Source organism: Brachyhypopomus gauderio, chromosome 10 (genome assembly GCF_052324685.1).
Source record: "Brachyhypopomus gauderio isolate BG-103 chromosome 10, BGAUD_0.2, whole genome shotgun sequence".
Taxonomy (NCBI): domain Eukaryota; kingdom Metazoa; phylum Chordata; class Actinopteri; order Gymnotiformes; family Hypopomidae; genus Brachyhypopomus; species Brachyhypopomus gauderio.
In genome coordinates this window covers 3,415,361-3,441,844 of record NC_135220.1, presented here as the reverse complement: position 1 = coordinate 3,441,844, position 26,484 = coordinate 3,415,361, and the positions used below count along the sequence as shown (strand labels likewise).

At 46.0% G+C, this 26,484-nt stretch overlaps 3 protein-coding genes and 1 pseudogene across 17 annotated transcripts; 2 read left to right on the top strand and 2 right to left on the bottom strand.

Moving 5' to 3' along the window:
• The first annotated feature begins 367 nt into the window (after positions 1-367).
• Positions 368-2,612, top strand: gp9 (glycoprotein IX platelet). Its single transcript, XM_077018791.1, has 2 exons — positions 368-523; positions 1,271-2,612. The coding sequence occupies exon 2, from the start codon at positions 1,272-1,274 to the stop codon at positions 1,998-2,000; it is 729 nt and encodes a 242-aa protein (XP_076874906.1). The 5' UTR covers positions 368-523; position 1,271; the 3' UTR covers positions 2,001-2,612.
• Positions 2,121-7,688, bottom strand: cnbpa (CCHC-type zinc finger, nucleic acid binding protein a). Of its 10 annotated transcripts, none has more exons than XM_077018792.1 (5): positions 7,569-7,688; positions 5,203-5,314; positions 4,940-5,005; positions 4,628-4,826; positions 2,121-4,290 (listed from the first exon to the last, which is right to left on the bottom strand). In XM_077018792.1, the coding sequence occupies exons 2-5, from the start codon at positions 5,309-5,311 to the stop codon at positions 4,173-4,175; spliced, it is 492 nt and encodes a 163-aa protein (XP_076874907.1). In that variant the 5' UTR covers positions 5,312-5,314; positions 7,569-7,688; the 3' UTR covers positions 2,121-4,172. The 10 variants fall into 10 exon arrangements, with proteins under 10 accessions (XP_076874907.1, XP_076874908.1, XP_076874910.1 ...); XM_077018793.1 differs by having other exon boundaries at positions 5,209-5,314; XM_077018795.1 differs by lacking the exon at positions 7,569-7,688 and adding an exon at positions 6,266-6,390.
• On the top strand, positions 7,645-21,393 carry raf1a (Raf-1 proto-oncogene, serine/threonine kinase a). 6 transcript variants are annotated; one of them, XM_077018782.1, is made up of 18 exons: positions 7,645-7,787; positions 10,160-10,378; positions 11,002-11,114; positions 11,720-11,822; positions 11,926-12,083; positions 12,794-12,886; positions 13,944-14,097; positions 14,628-14,687; positions 14,896-14,923; positions 15,033-15,139; positions 15,541-15,658; positions 15,757-15,841; positions 16,358-16,534; positions 16,665-16,711; positions 17,931-18,049; positions 18,210-18,341; positions 19,828-19,962; positions 20,204-21,393. In XM_077018782.1, exons 2-18 carry the CDS (start codon positions 10,178-10,180, stop codon positions 20,342-20,344), a joined length of 1,971 nt encoding a protein of 656 aa, XP_076874897.1. In that variant the 5' UTR covers positions 7,645-7,787; positions 10,160-10,177; the 3' UTR covers positions 20,345-21,393. The 6 variants fall into 6 exon arrangements, with proteins under 6 accessions (XP_076874897.1, XP_076874895.1, XP_076874899.1 ...); XM_077018780.1 differs by having other exon boundaries at positions 15,030-15,139; XM_077018781.1 differs by having other exon boundaries at positions 7,760-7,900; positions 15,030-15,139.
• Positions 21,394-22,398: 1,005 nt separating this feature from the next.
• On the bottom strand, positions 22,399-26,341 carry LOC143526125 (peroxisome proliferator-activated receptor gamma-like; annotated as a pseudogene).
• Between the last annotated feature and the right edge of the window lie 143 nt (positions 26,342-26,484).

Sequence of the window (26,484 nt, the reverse complement as noted above, 5' to 3'; positions counted from 1 at the left end):
ATGACTCCGCCATTATTGGTCTGGTGCGAACACTCCCTTCTGAAGGCGTAGGGTTTTCAGTCATTCTGCCTTCCCCTACACATCTCGGAACCCAGTACAGGTAGAACTGAGAGTAGTTCAACCAGATTCTGCTTATTCTATACCAAAGCGTCATTATCTGAGGTTGAATGATGGCTGAATTAAAATTGTATGACTGAGAATAGAGCAAATAGTTTGTGTAAATTTAATAGCTAGGCCCATTAATTACTTTTTAATAGCATTTTATTTTCTCCTGTATCAAACTGCATTCGAAATTAATGCACAAGTGTATTGTATTCTAAATAAATGCACAAGTATCAACAGAAGTATAAACACATGGCCGTTACAAGTTTTGGCCGGTAGATAGTCTTATCTGTGGGCCACAGAGACTACCCTGTTGTCACATGACCCAATGTGAGCTTTGAATATGTACTTACTCTGATGCCTGGTGTTGGCGGAATACGGTCAGAAATGAAGACGGATCTACTACATTGTAAAGACGCAGGTGAGAAGAACTGCTAAATAACACATTTAGTTTGTTTTATGCTCACGTCACAGGACGAGAAGAGCCTCTTGAGTGCATGTTGGTTGCTGAAAGGGAAGTGTTGAACACACAAGTGTTTGTCCAGCCAGACAGAGCCACCTGACAGTTCCACAGCTTTGCTCTGTCCAAATTCTCCCAACAATCAGAGCAAAAATGTGGAACCATCTAGTGGGCCTCAAGGACCGAATTGAGAAAAATACAGAATATGCCTACTGTGTTGTTTACAATTTCATAAAATACACAAATCAATAAATGTAATATGGAATATTGTATTGTAAAGTTAGTATCCTAAGTACTGTCGTCTTTATACTCTTTCAAGAAACAAGTTGTCTTGGTTTTAGTTTTCAGTCATGTTCTATGTCCAAACAGAAATGACAATCTTACAAAATACTCTGAAATTATCCTTGTCTAATTTCAATTATTCCACTGGCATACAGTCTCCTACTGATGTTAAAGGAATAGGATGGATGCACATTATTTTAGAGTAAAATATAGACCACAAAGGCCTCAGCTAAGGATCTGTTTATGTTTGAGATTTAGTTTTTCACTGAATCTACAATATTTTCCTATCAGTTTATGCTTTTCCTATTAGTCCTCTGGCTACGGTATTCTGCTTGTTTTTGAATTGTTAGAATAGTGGTAAAGTGATATGCAATATCACAATATACTAACAATTCTATGTTTTATATACTATTTCCACAAATACAGGATGATCTTGAACTCAGGGGTAACTGTGCTCCTTCTTCTGGGTTTGTCTGTTGGGCAAATCAGCTCAGACTCCTGCAAATGTTCTATGTCACCTTCTGGAGGACTGAGGGTTAACTGCATCTCCCAGGGCCTCAAGAAAATCCCCAAACTTTCCCCAGACACCACTGAACTACATCTACAGCACAACCAGTTGAGCTCTGTTACACCTGGGCATTTTGACATGCTCCAGAGCCTTCAGGTGGTGAACCTGTCAGGAAATCCCTTCCACTGTGGTTGTGACATCCAGTATCTCCGAACATGGCTCCTGAGGAACCAAGCTGTGGTTGGTGTGGGCCCCACGTGCGTCAGCCCTACCTCACTAGCTCACCAGACCATCGCTGGACTCAGCGAGGCAGAGTTCTCTGCCTGTGTGCAGCACCGATGCTCTGGAAGCCTTTATAACATCGCCATAGGGATCATGCTCTGTGTTCTCATTGGTTTGCTGTTCTGGTGTTTGCGATTGGTCAAGGACTTAACTTTCATTCTGGGCATCAGTGAAAGACACACGGGATTCGAAGCAGAATCTCTGCGTTCTCGCAAACCTAAACACAGGTATAGGAAGAAGAGCTTTGGTGCAGGGTCTTCAAGCCAACACGATGATCTGGAGAGGCCTCTGCTTGACATGGAGATCCTTCCCCAAATAATTGATGCATTGCATAAGGAACACAACATAAAGTTCAAAGAAATGTGAACCAGACAAGCTTGCCCTGAATTTATCTTAATTGTTTGTACCACATTGTGATTTTTTTTTATCTGCCCTGTCCATTTATTTCTTACCATTTTGATTGTACATTTTTTTTTGATCCCTCAGTAAATCAGCAGAACTTGATCCAGTCGTTTCATATATAATCCTGATCTTTACCAACTTGGTCATTATGCTGTGGCGTTCTGACCCTCCTTTGTTGAGGCCCAGCTGCAGAGGTATGCACGTCTGCCCTTTGACCTTGGCGTTCTAAACCTGAAAACACTGCGTTACATACTCCCTTACATTTGCTTAATCACCATCTGTTCTTGCAATGATGGTCATGTCCCAATGTGACCTTAATTCCATCATTTTTTAAGCACTGTATGACTGATGGTGTCCTATTATAGCCCCACCCCCACAAATGTTCCCTTTGAAATGCAGGGAAGAGCATTGACAAATGTGACCACAAAAACTGAAATGAGAAAAGGTAGTGTACAGTGTAAAATTGATAGTGTACAGTGAAGCCATACTGTAAAAGATGATTAAATGTATGTGAACCCATAAGCATGTTAGATGAATTTTCTAAAGAAAAGTAATAAAAATGTTCTTTTATTGCAATTAAGCCATTTTGTTGTTACTCCAACTACATTACTCTCACTTCCCCTGCACCATAATCACGGTTGCTGCTAGCGCTACAGCAGGAGATGTACATGGAAACAGCAGGTGGAGCAACCTTCCACGTCCCACATTTGATTAGCTTGTTCCTAGAGCATTATGACAGGTGCACAAATTGAGAAGTGTGTTCTCACTTAGCAAATCGACTGCCACTAAACTCATATTTCTACAGACTTACTCCTGAAGACATTTGGGCAGTATGTATAGAAAGTGTGCAATGTGTTTTTACTCTCATAAGGTTGCCAATAGTCATTTTGTAAACTCTTTTGGCCTCATAGTTAAGAGGTAGAGGCAGCGTGAACAGAACTGCACACCTGTGCAAGCAAAGGAGACAACCTGTTTACCCTCGGTTCTGTTTGGAAGAATAGACCTTCAACTGCAGCTTAACACATCCAATGGACCCTTGACACAAACTAGTACAACAGAAGAAAAATGTTAAATGACTGCTCTGTACATCCTACAGCAATTTTGCTTTGCTTGAAATACCTATAGAAACAGCTCCACTTACTATTGCCCAAGAGTTATCAACTCTGATGTTACGATACTGTTACAATATTAAATTTTAAGCATTTGAAGAGAAAAAAGAAATCTGTAATCAGGTTCCAGATCCTCCTCCAGCTTTATTGATAGTTTAAAATTACATTTTCTATGTTATAGGACTTCAGTTGCATTTTCCTTCTGACTTAAAAACGGAGTACAAGCAAAATGATATTCTTACAGTAGTCCAAGTGATATTGTACAAAAATAATATTTGATTTCTGTGAAAACATTCTCCTTTTGCAAATTACTGATAAATCCACAAGCTTATTGTTTTTTGATAATTTAAGATAGAAATGACTAAAATTACTTTTGGAATCTTTACCTTCAGGCATGAGTGATGTTTGCTACACTTGCAAACAGATGACTGTTTAAAAAAAAAAAAAGAAGTCAAAAAAAAAAAAAAAAAGAACTTAGAATTTCTCAATATTTCAGACTTCTGTGATCAGCATCATCAATATAACTTTTCCTCACAAGTTAAAGCCCACCTTGCTTGTGGTGCCTGGATTAAGTTGGATTCCTGTGTTGCAAATGGTTATCCCGGTCATACTCTCTTAAGCCAACTTATATTCCCCCGACTTGATCGAAACAAAAATCCAGAAATCGAGGCTTGCCTCAACTTCTCTGTTGCGTCATCGCACCAGGGCCCACTCTGAGCCCAGGGGTCTCACATACCACATCGTGTCCCAGTCAGTGAGGATCTCACCAGCGGCATGGAAAGGGGTCTTTTAACAAAGCATTATACATACACCTCTACCAAACTAAATAGACATTTTGTATTAAATGCAGAAAGATTTTTTTACCCCCTTTTTTAACCCCTCTTTTTTTTTTTGTTTAAACATTTCAAGAAGCACACTGGCCCGGGACAAGCCTCTGGTTGCCAAGCACTGGCCAATAAAGAGGATTCCGAGAAAATAATACAACCAACCATCAATCTGAAAAGGAGGGGATGACAAAGGAAACCGGTTATGCAGAGGCTTCGATTGTGCATTCTCTTGCCAGGTGACCAGTCTTGCCACAGTTGTAGCAGTTCACCTCACTGGCCTTGCTGCACTGCACGGCCACATGGCCAATCTCTCCACACCTGCATAAAATGAAGACACACACACACCCAGTTTAGAGTCACACGGGTCCTCTTTTCCACCAGTATGGACAATAAGTAAACAGAGGTGCGCAACTTTTCTGCTTCTTGTGATCAATATGCCTCGATCAATATCATTTTGCTTTATTTTGGTCAATTTGATTGGTGTGAAACCAATGATTCACCAAATCAAATGCATTCAATTAGAACATCTAGCTTCACAAGTTCCAAGAGAAACAACCCAGCCAATACAGTGAATTATGACACTGCTCAAGTCCCTGTTAAGCAGCACACGCTCAACACACAGGCAGCACCACTCTGCGCGCGCGCACACACGTACCGGTAGCACTTCACTTTGTCACAAAGTTTCTGGATGTGCCCAAAGCCTCCGCAGGAGTAGCACTTCTGCTCGTTGGCATGGTCACAGTCGCGCGCCACGTGGCCGGCCTTGCCACAGTTGTAGCAGCACTGCTCCCGCTCCTTCTTGGGCTCCTTGCAGTCCCTGGAGATGTGGCCACTCCTGTGACAGTTGTAGCACGCTGCACAAGAGAGAGAAAACCCGCTCGGTCAGATTTCCAAGCATGCGGACAGCTCTGGGCCACATCATCAAAAATGCAAAAGACTGTTTTAAAAGACCAAATCGGTGTCTCACCATCCTCGGTCTGCTCACAGTCCCTGGCAATGTGGCCTTGTTCTCCACATCGGTAACAGAAAAGATCTGGGTAGGAAAGAATGCAAAATAAAAGCAAACTCAAACATACTACTTGTATAAGTAATTTAATGGGTTATTGCTGCAAACGCTTGTCCCATCAGCTATATAGCACATTGCATTAATGAATATCTGCAGTTAAAAGGCCTACGTGTGTGAAGGGCTGGACTGGAGGAGCTTTATTTAACACTGGGTGTGGGTCTTACCCTTACCACGGCCCCTTCCTCTCCCACGGCCACGGCCAGCATTGGGACAGTTCTTGACCCAGTGTCCAGAGCGGCCACAGCCAAAGCACTCACTGCTGCTCATATCCATTATCTAAAGAGAATAAAAAAAAAACATTAAAAAACACTTCGACCATTTCAAAAACCCAAAAAGAATGTTTAAACTACTCCATGAGGGTGTTGCCGTCGTTGCTTGTGCTAAAAGTAACGCGTTTCCTACTTCACCTCAGCACGGGCAGCGTGGGCTTACCACCCCACCCCCCGTTAAACGTGCTCAAGTCTACAAATCCACCACAACAAATATAAACATATATATTACAAACTAGATACATCAATTAATGTAAAGTTAGTCAGGTAGGCCATCTAGTTGGCTAAACTGAACTGGAGGTTTAGCTATTTAAAGACTCGTGTCGCATCTGTTAGCTAAGCGGCTAACTCGTTGAAGACTCGCCATGTGATTCAGGCTCCGCACGCACGAGTACGAGGCGCCACGCTCGCCGCCGAGCCTCGCCACTACACCCCGATAACGGACAGCAGCACTGCGGTCGTCGGGCGGGTCGCTACACCGGCCGTGTCAAAGTTACCAGGCAGACCAAAGATTTGTAGCTTCCCCGGCTAACTTGACTAGCGAGACACGGCCACCCTGACTGGGCCGCGTCGGTGTGCGCGCCGCGGAGGCGACCTCACTCACGGCATCGACCGCGGAATCTGGACGGCGGACGCGTACTCCACCGACCGACACGGGGGGAGAGTGAGTGTGGAGTAGAAGAGGGCGGTTTTTAGAGAAAGGACCCGGCGGTTCACGCGCAGCGGCGCGAGACGTTTCCCGCGCGCAGCCACGCTACAGCTAGGCCACGAGACCTTAGGTGAGGAGATTTAGCTAGCTCGTGTAGCCAAAGCCAACTTTTACTTCCACTGACGTTTTATTGGGCTTTCGGGAATCCCCCGCTACCGAGCCGTGACGGTTTTTCTTAATTAAATAGTTCGTTTAAAGCGACGCGATGGCAATTTTTTGCGAAAAGAGCTTAAAATTTGTTGGACTCACCTATTCGGTTCGGTATTAGCCAGTTAGCTACGTGACTCACTGGTGTTTACTCCGCCCCTCTCCGATGCGCCACATACGAGTTGCGCATGTCCGTTCGGACTGACGTTTTCGGTGGCCAGTAAAAGGTCTCCCAAAAAAATAAACACCAGCCAATAAAAAACGTGCGAGCATGGACACCGCCTCCACAATCTGTCCAATCGGGCAGCTCGCAAACGACACCGTCCCACCTCTAATGATGTCCTTGCTAATGTCTACGGAATTCAAAAGTACATTTATTTAATACGAGTATCCTAACGATGTTCTTGGCTTTTTCATGAAAGCGACGCTGTACTTGTTTCACCGGGAAATGTACTGTTACAAGGCTGTTCTTCCAAATCTCAGCTGAGGTAACTCCGCCGCTCTGTGCCCAGAGTTCCCCTATGAAATTACAGTTATTATTTTTTTTTTCACAAAGTGTACTCCAATGGGAGGGATAAATCTCACACCTGGAAGTGATTCACTTCTGTAAATGTGTCTAAAAGCGTCTAAAAGAACTTGGACAAAACATCTGTGACACAGTACTCTCATATGTTATTGTGAAAGCTGCACGGAGATTGCAACAATACCGTGTATTGTATCTAATTATATGTGAGAAAATATGGTGAAGCCATAATTGCTAAGAAAACCCTCGAGAAGAAAACAGTCTGTGTTTGCGACTCAGTATTTAGTTTTTTTTATGTCAGTAGATGTGAACTTTTAAATTAAACGCTGCCAGTGTGTTGTCTTAAAAATATTAGCTTCATATAGGCCACCTAGGCACTTACTGTCTATCCATAAACTAACAGATCTTCTGAACAGATCTGATCACCGTGATCCCCGAGGCTGTCTGGCAGCTTGATGATGCAGTATCAAATTTATAACCTTTTCATTTTTCCCAGTAAAAGTTTTCAAATACTTCTTTGTCATTTATTATTAATACCTGCACTTATACAAGTTTTTGCCATTTAATATTCACACGTGCCAAATCACCAAGAGATCAAATTTCAGTCGTCGACGTCAGTCAGACGAACGACTTGCCCCTTTTATCTCAAATACTCTAGACCAGTCTGGCAAATAGGATCTGCAGGCTGTCGCTGCAGTCTGTTTATTGTGAGCCTCTGTGTTGTGTAGTTGTAGGTCTGTGTTGTGTAGTTGCAGGTCCGTGTTGTGTAGTTGTAGGTCTCGTCCACATAACCGAGAGACAGAGTTAACATGTTTTATATAACAAGGGTTGTAAACAGCAAACCTATTGCCTAATAGCAGAAGAAGCATTTGCTATACTCACTGGGTCGGACCTTCCTTGCAGACCCGTCCTCTCTCTCTCTCTCTCTCTCTCTCTCTCTCTGTCTCTCTCTCTCTCTCTCTGTGTGTGTGTGTGTCTGTCTCTGTGTGTGTCTCTCTCTCTCTCTCTCCCTCCCTCCGTTTGAGTTTGCACATATGATGATGTCATCGGATCTCCTCTTCTTGAAGTTATGGCGGAGCTGAAGTTTTCAAACTTTCCCTGGTGAGTTCATTTATGACTTGTGTGTAAACCCGTCGCCGAGCTGTTCGGCTTGATTATATACACATCAACCACAGTGTACGTTTACATTCGTTGATGAAACATCGCGATTTAAAGTAAGTTTACGTAACGACCGAGAACTTTATATCGGCTAACAGCTCGCCAGCTAGCCAAGTAGCCAGTTAGCTTGTTTCATGAAGGACGTTGGAGTCCACAGATAAAGGGCCTGTGGCCGGCGTGGAAACAGCAGCGGGCCGGCTAGCGGTGACACCGGCTCCGTTAACCTCTCTAACTGTGTTTACAGCTTGTAGAAAATGCGTGAGTTTGTTGGTTTAAGCGGCTTGCTGCCCTGGCCTGTCCGGCTCCAATAGTGTCAACAGTGGGAGTGTGTAAACACGGCGTTAGCCGTTAGCCAGCGAGCTAACCTCAGATATGTGAGGTGACGGAGGAGGTTTGTGGGTTCATGAAGAACAACTAACAACGTGAGGTTTACACTGGGCCAGGCCCGAACCTGGGATACACAACCAGGTCGGTTGACCCGGGCCTGTGCTTGTTCTGTTTTAGTGACACGGTTCGTTAGCTAGCCAGGATAACGGGTTTAGGACCATATGGTCAAAAAGAGTCAAAGCTGGTTTATTTCACTGTCATTTCACATTGTGTCATGTTCAAAAAGGGAAGGATGTAGTTTATAAATTAGATTGTGAAGATACTGTAATGTGGCGACCTGTTGAAGGATGATGTTGTAGATACTTATTTACCATTTCTACCTGTGACAGAAGCAGTAGTGGTGCAGTGACATAAAGATCATGTTGATTTGGGTCATGTTGGATGTGAGGAACCATTCACGAGGGTGTTGTATCCAGGAACACAGTTCATCACAAATATCTATTTGTGTGCGAAATGTTTGACATATTTTCGTGTAAGCTACTGATTACTCACACAAACGTGTACCAGCAAGGTGTTTGTGTAAATAATTTAACGGTGTTGAGAATGAGGCAGGGATAAAATTTAAGGACGAAGGTTCACTGTTATCGATGCGTATGTGAATGTTGTTGAGAAGGCCTCTCCTCCAACTGATTCATGTATTCACACTGCAGACGGTCAACATTCTTAAGCTCTTGATTACCTGGTTCATCTGTATTAGAATCAGGAATGACTGAGAAATGTGTGTGAGTCAGGTACTCTCACGGGACAGGTTAGGGGATCAGTAGGGCGCTCCGCCTAATCCATCTAATGTGATTAATACATTACTCAAAACTCCTGCAGCTGACACTTTGGCAAATTTAAGTAGACCAAGGACACAAGCCTGCACGTGGTGATCAACACACCCGCTGCTCAGTTCCAGTCCTAATATAACACTGCTCGTGCAGTTAATTACGATATGGGCTGGAGTGAAGTTTTGGCAGGATATATTGGATGTTTTGGAATACAGCTAGGACACACTACATCTTAAGCAAAAGTATTTTTTTCATTTATACTTATTTTGTTCCTTATTTTGACTTGTTTCTTGATGTTTTTTTTTCTTTGAAGTAATTAAGATTGTTCTTAAGATGTGTTCTTTATAAAAATCCGGTCATATCCCACTGAGTGACCTTTTAATGACAGAGGGTTTAAACATTGGGGGCCCATGGTAGTCATTACTGGGACTTAACAGCCTATATTGTTTGTTAATCATTATCGCAGTGTGGCCTATGCAATACGGATATTGCAAAAAGCCCCTGTATGCAACTTAATACTAAAACAAATCAGATTTTTTTATTGTGTACTGTGAACATCCTCTCCAGCTGTCCCAGGTACATGTTGATTTGGTGTTTTGAGTAATCATGGCATTCATGTGATCTAAGAAGCATACATGGATTTGGTCCAGATAATGTAGCGCAACCATGTCAAATCAAGTTCAAGTCAAATCAATTTGCTGTTGTAGGCCTATTTTAATATATAGTAGAGCGTATCTCAATTGCAAAGTATACTAAAACAACTGCAATTTAGTATTTTAGACTATGCGGTGTAGTTCGAGTTATTACTGTGATAAAGAAAACTGAGAAGAATGGGGTTCTTTGAAAGATTACCTTGGACCCTATATAGATATGAGAGTGTTTATTAGTGTACATTGGCTGTCTCTGTAAAAGACCTGCTGGATTGAGAACACTGGTGCTAGTTCCCTTCCACACTACATGACCAAAGGGCCTTCTTAAAGAACACAGCTTCCCGCAGATCTCCAGATCTGCTCATGACTGATCTTAAACAACCACGTCCTAATAACCATAGGTCATTGCTATGGGTCAGTTTAAAGCAGAAAGACTGCTCCTAGTTCAGTGTGTTTTAAGGCTTTCTCCAGAACCTCTCCTGAACTTCTAAATGCACTTGTTCTGTAGACAGATAAGCCTGTCCCAATGGAGCACCTCCAAGGAGCCTGGAGGACCATAAGCAATGGTCTGGGGATGAAGGACTCCGTGTTTGAGAGCCCTTGTGTCTCCCCCACCGTGGTGCAGGGCTTCCCATACCAGCGCCACTCCTCAGACGACAGCAGAATCTCCGACGCCAAAACCAGCAGCACCATTCGGGTGTACCTCCCCAACCAGCAGCGCACTGTTGTAAGTGAGGAGAGCATTCCGTGCACGTCAGGTTCTTATGTACGACACTTTTCTTCTTCTTCACAAGCTAAAGTGACAGGCGACTGAGGCAGTGAAGAACTCCCTTGAGAACAAATCCCCTAAGTAGAGCTGGACTCAGTGTCCACCCTGATCCTTAAAGGCTGTAGGGTAAAGCCTGCAAGGCCCAATTCAGACTGCAGTCCAGTGCACAGCATACACACAGTAATACGCTCCTGTTCAGAGCTGTGACAGTAGCGCAATAGTCACACCATAAAGTGTACATATCATTTAAGTAGCAATTGTTTTGTCTTGCAACACTTTCATTTTTGCATTTGCTTTATCTCCAAAGGCTCGTAAAAGTCTTAAATGGTTACCTGGAGAGTTGGTTACAAAAACATTAAGCAGAATGTCTGTGTAATGTATATATTGTGCATGTTCATTATTTGTAATTAATCCGATTGCGTTGTCCATGCTTTTACTTGGCCTAGAATATGCTGGACACTGTCAGCTTGGAGCTAATTTTTCACGAGGTTTTGTTTTTGCTCTGTTCACACTGTAAGTCTCTCTAACCCGGGCCAAGTTCACACTGTGTGTAAATGCCGCCGTTTGCCATCACTGCTCAGGTGAACGTGCGTCCAGGAATGTCCCTGCACAGCTGCCTGATTAAAGCCCTGAAGGTGCGAGGCCTTCAGCCAGAGTGCTGCGCTGTGTACCGACTGCATACGGCTCACAGGAGGTAGGACCGGCCCTGCCTGCTCCACCCACCATGCGTCCTTCCTTGTTTTGACGTTGGCATTCACGTCTGTCTTTCTGTTTAATTAAAGGGTTTTCCTTACAAAGAAAGGGGGTGGAAAAGAAACCAGTTGGACATCCACATAGAACGTGTGCAGAAAGTTATGTGTCTGCAGCTGTTTTTGTTGGACCAAAATGCGCACTTTCACATTTGTAAACAAAGAGCAGAATTGTGGGTTTGTTGTCTAAACCACTGAACTGTGGTCGGAGGACAAGACGCATCTGGGCGGCACCAAGTGGTGTTTGCAGCCATGATGGACACCAAACCACACACAGTAGATTGTTGATGTTAAAAATTGACCTCTTGCAGTATGAAGTGTGGTTCAGATGTTTTTGGTCCATTTCCTTGCCATAAATACTTTTAAACCAATGATGTACCTCTTTAGTGTGGAGATTATTGCAGTCCTCATTACTGGATTCGTTCTGTGATTCAGCTGTTCTTTGACTTTCAGGCTGGCTGAGTCTTTGTAATAAACCAGTTCACACAGTAGCTCCATTTTTGCTCGCTGTGTTTTTCTGCACTGCTTAGTTTCCTCTTTACTCTTGTAGCAAAAAGGCTCGGATGGACTGGGGCACGGACTCGACATCTCTGATCGGAGAGGAACTGCTCGTGGAGGTCCTGGACCATGTCCCCTTGACCACCCACAATTTTGTAAGTGCTGTGGAACACTTTAACCCTTTAAGTAACACGAAGTGTCTCAGTTCTGGTCCTGAACCCAGTCCTGGTCCTCAACATGCCCTCTATTCATTTTCAGGCCCGGAAAACATTTCTGAAGTTGGCATTCTGTGACATGTGCCAGAAGTTCCTATTGAGTGGCTTTCGTTGCCAGACGTGTGGCTATAAATTCCATGAGCATTGCAGCACAAAAGTTCCTACGATGTGTGTGGACTGGAGCAATATCAGGCAACTCCTGTGAGGGTCACAATGTTCTTTGTCTAACAAGTCATTCATACCAAGATAAACTGTATTCAAGCACTCTATCCTGAACACAAACCAACATTTTGTGGATGAGTTCACTTTACATTTGGAGGGGTTGATAATACTATATATAATTATATATATATAGTATATAAGTTATAATGAGTCTGGAGTTTAAAAAAATAATGGGTTAATGTCTGCGTTTCATGAGAATTACGTAAGGAACTGTATTTAATGCTAAAGTTACATAATTCCAAGACATATAAGAACCAAATGGTCTTTAAATAGAAGTTTAGGAAACCAAAAATAGCCAAAACGAGGTACGTAAAACACAAATAAAATAAAAACACTGAAGACTTCGAGTGTTACAAACGAGGTGGTGACAGCCACCGTGATCGTGACGAAGATTAGCCACCAGGATTTGTGGTTTTAGTGGTGGCTGGTTAAGAGAGGGTAAATATAGCCGTGCTTTCAGTCAAAGCCTTGCTGTCTGATGCAGTGTGACAGCTCACAGCACTGACCCACAGCTTTGCTCCCTGATGAAGATTAACCACAGTGGGTGGATATATCTTCACCTAAAGATGTATGATCAGAAGTCATCTTGACTTTTTTCTTTTTAAAGAGAATTCACTTGCGTTTCAAAGGAAACTAGATTAAGCAAGCCTGTCGTTGAGTGTTCTTGAACGAACGACTTTTCCCTGCAGGTTGTTCCCGACACCAGGTGAGAGTGGAGTGCCGTCTCTCCCCCCCCTTACCTCTAGGAGAATGAGAGAGTCCCTCACCCGGATCCCCAGCAGGTAACCCCTTCCTTCTGATCTCCTGCCAGGGCTTTAAATGGACATGCACACGCCCTCTTAGGCTGATTTAATCTCAGTTGCTGGGTTGAGTGATCCAGCGTTCTCAGAACTCCCAGGTCAGAGACGTACACCTAGAGGCACATGTCCTCATAGAAATGTCCTGCTAGTTTTAATGATCTTTCCCCATGTCTGTGTTGTTGATGGGAACAAAGTTTATTTCTGGCCTCGAGTGGGAATCAACCTGTAGTGGAAAGGAATTGAACCAAAGTTCAGAGAGTTGTATTACGTTATTATACTGAATCTCAGGACCAGTAATGGACTCTGCCCACCCGTGACCTGGTCATTGTTGTCAGGGTAGTGACTATGAATTTCATATACATTCCTCTTCCTGGAATATAGTGTCCCATCCCCAAAAAAGCCTTTTGAGAATTTCCTTCCAATAACTAAAAAAATTTCGGTTTAATTACTGAAATGACTGAAACCACAGTTTTCTTCGGGGCATGCCATGTTAACAGGTTTATTATTCAAGCTCTGCCGATTTCCCCCTGCAGCAGACGCGGAGTCCTTAGGAAGAGTCCCAGACCCACCCACACACTAACTGCTCCTGCGTCACGCGCAGACATCCACCGTCCAGCTCCGAGTTGGGCAGCATGAACCGCGTTGACACCCCACCACTGCACCAGCCATATGCTTGTTTTCACCTCGTGTGTTTGGCTACATCTGGTCCTAGAGTGGGACTCTTTGGCCTTTTGGTGTTTTCCTTGCTATTAACTTTCTTGTCTCCAGTCATAAAATTACTCACAAGCTGGTCAGGACCAGGAAAAACCATTACCTGGAAATCCAAATTCAATCATGCAACGAGGAAGAGTGAATGTGTTTTGAATGTTTTAGTCTGAACTCTAAATAAACCTGTCCTGGTGTATGGGGAAGGCCATCCTGGGTCAAGGACTTCATTATTCACATAAACATTCACCACATTTGGGCAGGTGGCCAGAAGCTTCCAGTTAAACATAGTTTATATATATATATAATATAAATTTTTTTGTCTGTCCTCTAGCTCCCTTCACAGACATTCGACCCCTTATGTCTTCAACTGCACGACCCCATACTCGCCAGCAGGGGGGGCTCTCTCTCAGAGGCAGCGGTCCACCTCCACACCCAATGTGCACATGGTCAGCACCACCCTGCCTGTTGATGGCAGCCTGATCGAGGTAACATCCGGCTCCTCTCCTCAAAGGCGCCCTTAAATCAGCCGTGTAAGGAGTGCCCAAGGTCTGCCTGGCACTCCTGTGACCTCGTTAGCCCCTCCACCTCTCCCAGCCTTCTGTCACTCCTTCACTGCGGTAAACCATCTTCTCTCGTGTTGCTCAGGCCTACATCTTCACCCCCCCACCTTTCTCTGCGTCACTAGCTGGAGTTGAAATACAGTTAAGAGGTGTGTCAAAGGTCCTGTACAGTCACAGGTCGTCCGCTGCACTAAAACACATTAATAAATGGCAAATATTTCCAAAGCAGTGGTGCTAGATCGAGGAGCACACACTCTGCACTGTGGAGTGCTGTGGTCCACATCTGCCTCCCGTACTGGTGCATACTGTGCTGCAGCGGGCCTTTTCAAAGCATGTCTGATGGACACCCCAGCTAGTGACCTGTGCTCTTCCCCCGTCACCACCAACCTCTCTCCCTTTCCCACTCTGTCTCTGGTTCCTTCGCCGCCTTCCCGCCGGGCTGTGCTGGAGAGTAGCTAGATTGCCCGAATGCCTCTCCCAGGTCCTGGAGCCAGCGCTTTTGTCTGAAGAGAAGAGTAGGTATTGACTGCCTCCTCTACACCTCTGCTTTAAATGTGCTGTAGAGTCTCGATCTAGCCAGAGGTTAGCAGTCTCCCAGCACTTTGCTCTGGCCTATAAAGCTCTGGCACTTTCCCTCAGTACACAACAGGACACATGAAAGGAACAGTATGCTGTTGAGGGACATTGCATTTACGATTATTTTATTTATGTTTATTTGTTTAGGATGCAATACGTCATGGTCATGGATCAGGTAAGAAGAACGTTGCAATACCAGACGAAAGATTGAGCTGTTATTGTATGTTTCTGTTGGTAGAAATGCTTATTCTGTTTTTGGGTTTTTCCTCCTTCTTCTCTAGCAGGTAGTTCCCCGAGCCACAGTCCGACTGGCTGGACCCAGTCCAAAGCTCCTGCACCAGCTCAGAAAGAGAGGGCATCGTCCTTCAATTCTCAGGAGAAAAACAAAATAGTAAGCTCTCCGTCACGGCCCTTCCTCTCCGCGTTGAACCCGAGTAGATGCACTGAGATCACTTCCCCTTTCTCGAGTACATCCTGTGAGAAACACAAGAGAAGAAACAGATGTAATACTGCTGATAAGCTTTGGCTAATGCGCTTCCCGGAGCTCTCCACGTACTTGTGTCATTGTCTCTGAGCGTCGGTAGTGAATCTGGAGGGCTCTATTACCCTCCTTAAAGGCTTTCGTGCTGTAGTTTCACTACACACTGCTACAGATAGTAACACAATGGAATCCTGTCCAGATTCCAGTAAGCTTCAAGCGAAAGCAGCACAGGCAGCAATGTACAGGCATACATCACAAATGTCCTGTTTCTCTGGTGAAAAACTGCCTTACGTGGCTGTGTTGCCTCCCAGCGGCCACGGGATAAAAGAGACTCGAGCTACTACTGGGAGATCGAGGCCAGCGAGGTCATGTTGCAGTCCAGGATTGGCTCGGGCTCCTTCGGAACCGTCTACAAAGGGAAATGGCACGGTAAGGGTCACACGCATGTGTCACGTGTTGGGGGGGGGTCTCCGTGTCGGCGGCTCTGCGCTGCTTGGCAACACCGCTGTTTCTCGGCTGACCCGCAGGTGACGTGGCGGTGAAGATTCTCAAAGTCACAGACCCGACGCCAGAGCAGCTCCAGGCTTTCCGCAACGAAGTGGCAGTTCTGCGGTGAGCGTAAAGACTTTACGATGAGGCGGTATGATGTAGCACAGCGTCGTCGTCTTTATCAGATCCCAGCTTGGGAAAAATGAGTTCCCTTTCATCTGCTAGTATATTTGATGGGATTGCATTGGCTCTACAGTGGAGTTTCTAAAAGCATTAGTAATGGTCTCCTAATTGTTCCCTGGGGAAGTCATTTACTCAGTGTGTGGTCCTTTTAACATCATCCATTGTAATGCATCTCCGAGCATTAAAAACTAACACGAACCCTAAAACAACTGAAGTTTACAGACTGTTGACTGCTCTGCAGAGACCATTGTGGTGAGGTTGAAGATTTAGCAGGAAGCATAACATGGAAGAGTGCTCAGTAACCAATCAGAGAGGAGTGCTCAGTAACCAATCAGAGAGGAGTGCTCAGTAACCAATCAGAGAGGAGTGCTCAGTAACCAATCAAAGAGGAGTGCTCAGTAACCCATCCGCACTTGCTGCCTTAGTTTTCCCATCAACCCCTCTGTCTGTCCACAGGAAAACGAGGCATGTCAACATCCTGCTCTTCATGGGCTACATGACGAAGGACAACCTGGCCATCGTGACGCAGTGGTGTGAGGGCAGTAGCCTCTACAAGCACCTCCATGTACTGGAGACCAACCTCCAGATGTTCCAGCTGATCGACATCGCCAGACAGACCGCTCAGGGCGTGGAGTGAGTTCAGCACCACGCGTGGGGGGGGGGGGGGGGGGGGGGGGGGGGGGGGAGGAGCCTCTCTGAGTGCATTAACGAGGACGACGTGGGTGTGTTAACGGGGTCTTGGACCTTTCTTCTTTTCTTCCAGCTACTTGCACGCAAAGAACATCATCCATCGGGACATGAAGTCAAACAGTATCCTTCTCAAGAGGTGTGTGTGTGTGCGTGTGTGTGCATGTACATGCATGTATATGTCCCTTCCCTGTGTGTGTGTGTGTGTGTGTGTGTGTGTGTGTGTGTGTGTGCGTGCGTGGCTACACTGGATTACTTTACATTGATTGCATTACTTCCAAGTTGAGCAGTTGGGTATTTGGTTTAATGCGACTTTTCACTGTATTGTATTAAACATATATTAAAAGGCCCCACAGCAGGAACTAAATACAACGAAGCCAGTACACATTCCATTACCGACATTAAATCTTTTCTCTTTTTTTCTATCCTTATATTCTTCTATTTGATGTGAGACTCACACCCCGAGCATGGAGGGTCCCAAGGCCATGTTCACGTCCTTCTATCTCCTCTTTGGTGGAGGTGCTGTGTTTCTCCTCCTTTCATTATAAAATACCCCACAGGGGTTTAGATTCACGTCAGCCAGCCCACTGAAGCAGGTGAACTTCTCGTGTGGTTTCAGCAGTGACCTTTGGCTCATCATCATGCTGGAATATTCCTCTTCTGCCCAGGCTTCTGACTGGGGCTCTGGTCAGCAGGGATATTGGCACATCCACGGACGTTCACGGAGCCATCTGTAAATGTAATCTCCAAACACTTTTTTGTGCTCATGTAGCTCCATAACATTCCACCCCCACTTGTGTGCTTCACCATGAAGACTGTGGCACTGTGGCGGTCCTGGCCATGTTTACGACAAACATGCCGTACCCGTCTGAGCCCAACAAATTTATCTTGGTCTCATCTGACCAAAGAATGTGTTCCCAATATTCACCGGGCGTCGCGCCATCTTCATGTTTCATGTGTAGTTTAATCTTGCAGTTTGTGTCCAAGAGCAAGCAGGGGTTTCTTTTTTTTTCTTTTCCACAGTCACAGAAACGGTGATGTTCACGGCGAGCCCCCTGTGCACAGCCCTCTGTGTTTGATCTAGACCGCTCGTGTGGCCCAAACTCCGGCATCGTCTTGAGAGAGCAGCCTCTCCTGTTGGCCTCGGTGGGACCGTGTTGTGTTCTGCACCTCCTGATTACTGTTGTGACTGTGCTTCAACTGATTTGATATTTACTGGTACTCTACATGTGAACTGGGAAGTAATGCAGGTATTAAGAGATGGTAGCACACGGGAGTGTGTGTGTCCACACCTGTGCACCATTAGTGTGTCCTGCCCTGTGCATCTTTAACTGAAACGCAGACATCTTCCTGCACGAGGGGCTGACAGTGAAGATCGGGGACTTTGGCCTGGCCACGGTCAAGTCCCGCTGGAGTGGCTCTCACCAGGTGGAGCGGCCCTCTGGCTCCATATTATGGATGGTCAGTGGTCACCCCTAAACACGGGGCTCAAATAAACACCTCTGAAACCTCTGCTCATCTCCTACATGTGTGTGTGTGTGTGTGTGTGTGTAAAAACACGAGTGTGATGATGATGATGATGAGAACACGGGCCTTCTACTCCTGCTCTGTTTACACTCAGGCGCCTGAGGTGATCCGGATGCAGGACAACAACCCGTACAGTTTCCAGTCCGACGTCTACTCCTACGGTGTTGTGCTTTACGAGCTGATGACTGGGGAGTTGCCCTATTCACACATAGCTAACAGAGATCAGGTACGTGTTTCTCCACCGCGTACTTCAGAATCATTTTCGTAATTACATGCAGGTCAAGTGTACTGGGTAACCCATATCACCACACCTCACCCAACGCCATAACAAGATTCGTTTGTGTGTCTCTGTCTGCTCACATATATTTAATGTGATTGTGCTTAATACAGAATTTTGTGTCATTTTATTTTCTTTGGTGGGGGGAGGGGGGGTGCTTTTTTAAAGAAACATTTTAACATAATGTTGTTGATTCTAAAAACACTTTAAATGTCGGCGTCTGTATTCTCCTTGCTAGTTATAGTAACTTGGGAAACAGATATTGTGATCTTAAAGTAGTGCTTAAAAGCCACTTTTGTTTGTGTGAGAGTTGAGTAACAGGTGTGCGTTTAGGGGGGTTAGGAAAATCTGAAATTGAAAATGAGCTCACGTGGGAGGGGGAGGGGAGGGGACTCTTCTGGACTCCTGCTGGCCCAGTTACTGTGGGGCCGTGGCACTAAATTTATCCTGTAATTGAAGCTGAGCTCCGGAGTCCCCCTCCACCCGTGACCCCCCGCCCCGCTCCCTCCACCCGTGACTCGCCCCCCCTGCACCCTCCACCCGTGACCCACCCCCCGTGGACCCCCCCCCCCCCCCCGCTCCCTCCACCCGTGACCCGGCCCCCTCCCCCTCCACCCGTGACCCACCCCCCAGCTCCCTCCACCCGTGACCCTCCACCCGTGACCCGCCCCCCCCTCTCCCTCCACCCGTGACCCGCCCCCCCTCTCCCTCCACCCGTCACCCACCCCCCTCTCCCTCCACCCGTGACCCACCGGCCCCCGCCCTCCACCCGTGACCCGCCCCCCCTCTCCCTCCACCCGTGACCCACCCCCCTCTCCTTCCACCCGTGACCCGCCCCCCCTCTCCCTCCACCCGTGACCCACCCCCTCTCCCTCCACCCGTGACCCGCCCCCCCCGCTCCCTCCACCCGTGACCCGCCCCCCCCGCTCCCTCCACCCGTGACCCGCCCCCCCCGCTCCCTCCACCCGTGACCCGCCCCCCCCCGCTCCCTCCACCCGTGACCCGCCCCCCCCCCCCCCCCCCTCTCCCTCCACCCGTGACCCGCCCCCTCCCTCCACCCATGCTGGTGTGCTGCGTTGGTGTGCAGTGCCCACATCTACTTGCTCAGTAAACTCAACGTGAGGCTGGATGCCCTGCTCTCCAGAAAATGCCCCAAGGACCCAGTGCTGCCATGTGTGTTCCTGTCAAACCAGCCCCACGTTCATGAGAATGAGCATGTGAAGACTTCGTGAAACCGTGACTGCCGAATTGCTCTGCTATTCTTCAAGGCTCTTGGTGTTTCGTTTGCTTATAGCCAAGAGCTGTTTGTACTTCACACGTGTAAAACAGAACGAAGGCAGTGGTTCAAAGCGTCGTTCATACTGCGCTCTCTCTCTCTATCTCTCTCTCTCTCTCTCTCTCTCTCTCTATCTGCTTGTGTGCTCTGTGTCCATAGATAATCTTCATGGTTGGCAGGGGTTACCTAGCTCCAGATCTCAGTAAACTCTACAAAAGTTGCCCCAAAGCCATGAAGCGACTGGTGGCTGACTGCATCAAAAAGTCCAAAGAGGAGAGACCTCTCTTCCCACAGGTATGAAAAGTTGGTTGTCCCACTTTCAGATCTGTGCAAACTGTTGGGAACATCACGGTGTGGCGTGCCTACACTCCCAACTCGAGCTCATTTTCACCACACGTCTCTCTCTCCACGCGTCTACACTTGATACCGGGTCATTACTTCATCTATAGTCTGCACGCTTTGCAGTGTACGACCTTTGCCGTGACCTCGTGCGGGCTGACCTAATTGTATCTGTTTCCTGCGTGGGTTTGTGAAGATCTTGTCTTCCATCGAGCTGCTGCAGCATTCGCTTCCCAAGATTAACCGCAGTGCCTCCGAGCCGTCCCTGCACCGGGCCGCGCACACCGACGACATCAACTCCTGCACTCTCACCTCCATGAAGCTGCCCGTCTTCTGACGGTCCACGCCGAGACCGCGGCGGCCGGGGGCCCCGAGACGCGCACCCAGCGTGGTTGCGGGGGAGGGGGTGGAGCCCCAGAACCTGGCGGAGCTGCTTCGGTTTGGCCGGAAGGTTCCGGGAGGTTCCGCTGAATTCACCTCTTCGCTCCGACGGGGAGTCCGTGAGCGGGGGAGGCCGAGCTTTGGCCTGAAAGGAACTGAAGTCCAGTGTGGGTTTTAAATGTGTGTGACCATGTAGCAATGATGGCCGACGTCGTCACTGCTAAAGGCTGAGGTGATGTCCGCTTCATACACACAAACTGTTAGATTACATCTAGGTATGTTTTTAAAAACCCCCAAAATGTGTAGATGCCTAATCATGACAGTTTCAACAATTAAAACTTCTACGCAAATAAAATGGAAACGACGCCTGTTGAAGAAGCCATAGGGAGTGCCACACATGGCCTGTAGAATCTTTTGTAATTTAGCTACTGAACAACAGAAATTTCAAAGCTCAGTTCACAAAATACAATAGACAATGTTTTCTATAGCTTGCAATCACACTCTGCTTTGCTACAAGCCTTCTGTTGGGGACAGTGGATTTGGACAGGGCCCGTGTGGTTGTGTTACAGTGTGGAGAACATCTCTTGGAATGACCGTGTGGCCCTGAAGGCAGGGTGCGCATACAGGAGCTGGCAGTCACGTCGCTCTGGTTGGTGGAGCAGTGGGAGCCTTCACGAGGATTACTCCCACACAAACTATTTGCAGTCGTTCTCAGTCACTGGGGTTTTTTTTTTTTTTTTTTTAGTGTGTGAAGTTTTATAACCGTTCAATCAGTTTCATACACAGATATCATACCTTGTTTGGAAAGTATATGAACAGTTAATGTTCGCATCCTTAAAAATGTCAGTGTTCTGCTAAACCTCGATCACAAACGTTAGTCTCAGCATTAAATGATTTTGATTCTTTATTGATGGTCGTCCGGCTCTTTGAAGGTTTTACTGCAGACTTGAGTATATACTGTTCATCAGTAATGGTTATTTTAATAAAATTAAGTTAAATACAGAATCAACCTCTCGGTGGATGTTTTTTGAGCTCTGTTTTTCTCAGGCTCTCAACATGCACTTTGCATGTTCGTGAATGTTTGAATAAATGCTCCAGCTGTTGGTGTCAGGGATGTGAAACTAGAGAGCCCAGTACTTTCTCAGACATTAGAAAACTGGCTCTGTGTGTTAGGGATGTCTGTGAGACTCGAGTGAAATGTTGTAAGGCGGGGCGGCTGACGCGCTTCGGTAACCTCACCCTCCTGACCCCTCTCTCTCAGGCGTACAGCAGTGTACCCACATGTCATGTTTACAGTGGCAGCGTGGTATTCCATGATGGCCCGTCCAGACCACCTACGGCTCTCTGAGAACGTGGCGACTCGTGACCCTGAAGGGGAGCGAACCATGAAAGTGCAATTTTAATAAGGAGCTTTGACTAAAATTGATTCAGCTTGAGATTGAAACAACACTTGGCAAAATCTTGCAATGTCCAGATGGAAAAAGCTTTACTCACTATTGTTTTTAGAATGATCTTTCTGCCTCTGATCTTTGCACTCTAAAAGATCTAGACATTTAATCTCGCCACCTAGTGTGAAGTTACAGCATAAATAATTCTATTAAGTCTATTGTGATAGACATGGTTAGAAAGGTGCAATTAGACGCCCCCTTGTGGAAATCATAGGCCTAGCATAATGCTGAAACTAAACCACCATTGTAGATGTCTCCTCTTAACATTTACATTTACATTTACATTTATGGCATTTGGCAGACGCCCTTATCCAGAGCGACTTACATTTTAATCTCATTTTTTATACAAGTGAGCAATTGAGGGTTAAGGGCCTTGCTCAGGGGCACCTCAGTCATGGCGTCAGGTCTGGGAATCGAACCCACGACCCTCCGGTCACAAGACCAGTTCCCTAACCACCAGGCCATGACTGCCCTCTTAACATGTATGCGTAAGGCTTGTGGTGTGTAAAGAGAAATGTGAGCGAAAGGTGCGTCTCCTTTGAACAAGCCTGGAGACCAAGCTTTAATGTAGATCCTTCATGATCTCTTGTACAGAGAGGGTGTAGACACGCCTCCAGCCCCGCCCTCTTTAGCAGGTGGATGATGCGGACGTGTTCCGTCACCAGCGGGCGCAGGTCAGTCGTCATCAGCAATTTGGGGAAGAGATGGGGAGAGTTTGGGTGGAGAGCCTTCAGCTGGAGGTCCAGGGCCTGCAGAACTTCGTCCTGAAGCTCCTGAATGACCTTTGCATTCACCAAACCTGGCCGATCTACAGTGAAGTAAATCATGAAGAGGTTAAACTGGTTTAGACATTGAAACGGGGGCTATGCTTTTGTTAAGGAGTGTCCTCAGACGTTAAAGCTGTTCTTAATGCTTCACTCACTTTAATTCTAATGACTGACTGATGACCGGGATCAGTTCTCATTATGAGAGACATTATATCTGAGCTCCAGTAGTTTTATTTCAGTTAGTGATATTACTTTGCTTTAAATGTATTCCTAGAAATATTATTTTCAGTTTTTGTACCATTTTTGTTTCGCACCATTTACTGTGTTCACACTGATCAGTTAATTTTCACAAAACTTGTGAACTACTAACATATCACCACTAAGGATGATGATGATGGCGATGAAGAGCACTAGGTCGCAGTCTTCAAGCTCCAGCACTTTGAACTTGACGGAGAACTGGAACTCCATTATGGCTCCATTATGTTGCAGAAGGGCTCACGCAGACTCTTTAAAAAAACTCTCGGGTCATAAACACCTGGCTGCCAGCCATTAGCACGCCATCTTTGTTGCTGAGGTACGCTAGGAGCTCGATGATGACTTCAATGGCGCTGAGCAGGGTCACTTGATCACTCGGGTCTAGGTCGACAAAAGCCGGGATGCAGGGGTGATCTAGGATATAGAATGAGCCCAGAACGTACTGTTCTGTTTGCCTTGCTTGCCTGCTAGGATTGCCCAGACCTACTTCATCATTGGAAAGGATTTGAGGTAGGAATCGTACACTTGCACAGGGCCTGCAGGTTTGCCTGCTCTTCGTCCAGCTGGCCTGCGTCCACGTGGAGTTTAGCTATCAGCTTCTCCCGCTCTGCTAGGGGAGTTCGGCCTAAACGTATAGCTTTGGAGGAAAGGGGGAGAGGAGGGGATTTGAGCCTCACTGATGGTCTTGCTGACCGTCCTCTTACGGCCTGTTTACCAGGCAGGTATTGGGCCTAGTCTTGGATTAAACTGCAGTAGCTGTAGTGAATCTGTATTGATAATTATTTTTAGTCCAGATTTAGAATTCTGGGTCTTAAACTGTGAGGGGGAAGAAATACTAACAATACATCCTGTTCCTTTGCAGGCTGGTGTCCTACATCTCTAGTCCTTAAAATTTAAAGTGATACAACTGGATTTTTGTCCATAAATTTAAAATACATTTCTAAGTAGAGACATTAAAATTTCCACATGCATTTGGCTTTGTAAAGTTTATCAGCTATGACATTTAAGATTAAAGTCTCAGCCAGTCCTGAGTTCCACAGTGAACAACCCCCTGAGCCATCTGGTCACCGTCTCTGTACAAAATAGTCCAAGGTCATCATAATGCTGTTGTGACTGCACAACTAGTGTTCAGGTCTGCCACACACGCACTGTGGCTTTGACAAAAGGCATTACTCTAGCTTAACTCCAACCCTGCGGATGAGAGTGGAGAATCTCATTCTTCTCTGCTCTTCATCTCATCCCCTGCATGCTCTCTGTGGACACTCAACCACAGAACCATAAATCTGTTGTTTCAAACCCATGTGAAGCCCGCAGGCAATTTTGACTCCAGAAATAACAGCCATGGCTACACCAATGTGTCTGTGTAGCTGCAGACCTGTCCTGCGGTTACTGAATAATCCTGCCTTAAGATTTAGTAAGTGAATAATCCTTGATTTGGAGATGAATCTTCAATTAACGATTCATCCAGTTTTAAGCTTAACGTAAACAGCCCTTAAATGTATACCATTTTCTTAGGGTTGTATATTTACAGCAGTGACCACTATGCATCATGCCCACCAACACGCACTTCATAAAGTGACAGAACTGACATGTTGCAGCTCTATTTGTGTACATGACCGTGATCGCCACAGTACTTGTATGTCGGCTTTAATCTAACAGTTCTCTGAAAGAAGACCTGGAAGACACGAAATACATCCAATTACAATCTTCACTATTGTCTTTTTGTATACTGCATCAAACAAAAATGTCCTGCATCAATTGAGTCACCAACAAACCCAACAGCTGTCATCAATTAAACTGTTAACAATTAAATCCATCACAGCTGTTTTTAATTACATGAAAACCTCACGGATGCGGTTGCTTGTTTGCGTTACCTTACATCCTTCACACGTGTGTCCACTCCGTAGTGGTACCCAGATGATCTGTCACCACAAACTTTACGCTCCACATGTAACGGCGCGGTGGACACGTCGCAGCGACATTTAGCACATACGCTGGCTGAGGGTGGAGGGTTTGGACCTGCTCATCTAGAGTCTAAACTATGTTTATGGAAAAAAAGGTAAGGCAGGGTCATCTGTATGGCACACATCATACACAGAGACAACTCAAAGCGCTGTAGATGCACAATGAGAATAAATCCATTATGAATCCATTTCAACTGTTTATTTTTAAATTTGGTAACTGATCTATAAAAAAACATTCTATTCAAATGAAGTGTTTCCTCCAGCTAAGTGTTTAGCTGTTGGTTGCTTCATCACATTGCTCGATAGACATAATCTGAATAGAGAATCTGAATAGACATAATCATAAGTCAGACAGCCAGCAGTCTGTGAGCCCCAGATTAGCAAACTATTGACATAAAAGGGAATCAAATAAACATAATAAAGGATTATTCTGTTCTAGAACCACTGAGTACAGAAAAAAGGGATAATTGGATATTAATCAGTTGGATATGAAACAGTTTTTTATTGCTGTTTGTATGTTTCAACACAACATAGTGGTTGGACTGACTTAAATCTACCCAGATCTCAGAGGTGCACAACGTATTCATTATTGTCACAATATATCCTTTACTTAACTAATGCATTATATTATCACCACCAATTTACCTTTTGCCTAACCCTGCTTATTCCCACCCTTCCATGTACCCACCCCTCCCGATACCCACCCCTCCCGATACCCACCCCTCAGATACCCACCCCTCATGATACCCACCCCTCATGATACCCACCCCTCATGATACCCACCCTTCAGATACCCACCCCTCCCGATACCCACCCCTCATGATACCCACCCTTCAGATACCCACCCCTCATGATACCCACCCCTCCCGATACCCACCCCTCATGATACCCACCCTTCCATGTACCCACCCCTCCCGATACCCACCCCTCATGATACCCACCCTTCAGATACCCACCCCTCCCGATACCCACCCCTCATGATACCCACCCCTCCCGATACCCACCCCTCATGATACCCACCCTTCAGATACCCACCCCTCATGATACCCACCCCTCCCGATACCCACCCCTCATGATACCCACCCCTCCCGATACCCACCCCTCATGATACCCACCCTTCAGATACCCACCCCTCCAGCCTGTGCTTCAATGAACCTGGAGGTTTTAAAACACTCGATGGCCCCTGACACAATGAGGAAACCCTCGCATGCTTCCTGATGAGTCTGTCTGAGCCCAGCTAAACATGGCACATATTTTAGTCTAAAAGCATGTGGACGAGACTTTTTCTTGAAGTATATTTTCAAGGAACTACATATAGAGGGAAAGATAAAAATAAAAGGGAGTTGTGGCCTGACGCACCTGTTTTTTGGTCCGGGGTGTAAGGCTGGCTGTGCTGCTGTCTTCGTTGCTGGGTGCAGGTGTGTAGCTGGAGTCGTGTCTGGAAGCTTTTGGTTAGTTCAAGTTCAGCAGTAAAACATAACTGCTGTTCTCCTCCAGGCCAGAACTCATCATGCTCCATGTGTCTACACATGCAGTGTCCACAGACGTCATTCTAAAGTAGAGGCAGATGACTGTACTGTTTAAAGTGTGGACTACACCTGGTCAAAAAGATCTACATTATTTTCCAAATCGTAGTGGCCTGAGCCAGATGGATGATCTCAA

Bases quoted from the DNA above. Each gene is read 5' to 3' on its own strand.
- gp9 (XM_077018791.1), top strand. From the start codon at position 1,272: ATGATCTTGAACTCAGGGGTAACTGTGCTCCTTCTTCTGGGTTTGTCT.
- cnbpa (XM_077018794.1), bottom strand. The intron at 4,827-4,939 runs GTGAGACACCGA...TCTCTTGTGCAG, and splicing joins CTGTGAGCAGACCGAGGATG to CGTGCTACAACTGTCACAGG. The intron at 4,291-4,627 runs GTACGTGTGTGC...CATTTTATGCAG, and splicing joins GACAAAGTGAAGTGCTACCG to GTGTGGAGAGATTGGCCATG.
- raf1a (XM_077018780.1), top strand. From the start codon at position 10,178: ATGGAGCACCTCCAAGGAGCCTGGAGGACCATAAGCAATGGTCTGGGG. The intron at 11,823-11,925 runs GTAAGTGCTGTG...ATTCATTTTCAG, and splicing joins CCTTGACCACCCACAATTTT to GCCCGGAAAACATTTCTGAA. The intron at 14,688-14,895 runs GTAGGTATTGAC...TTATTTGTTTAG, and splicing joins GCTTTTGTCTGAAGAGAAGA to GATGCAATACGTCATGGTCA.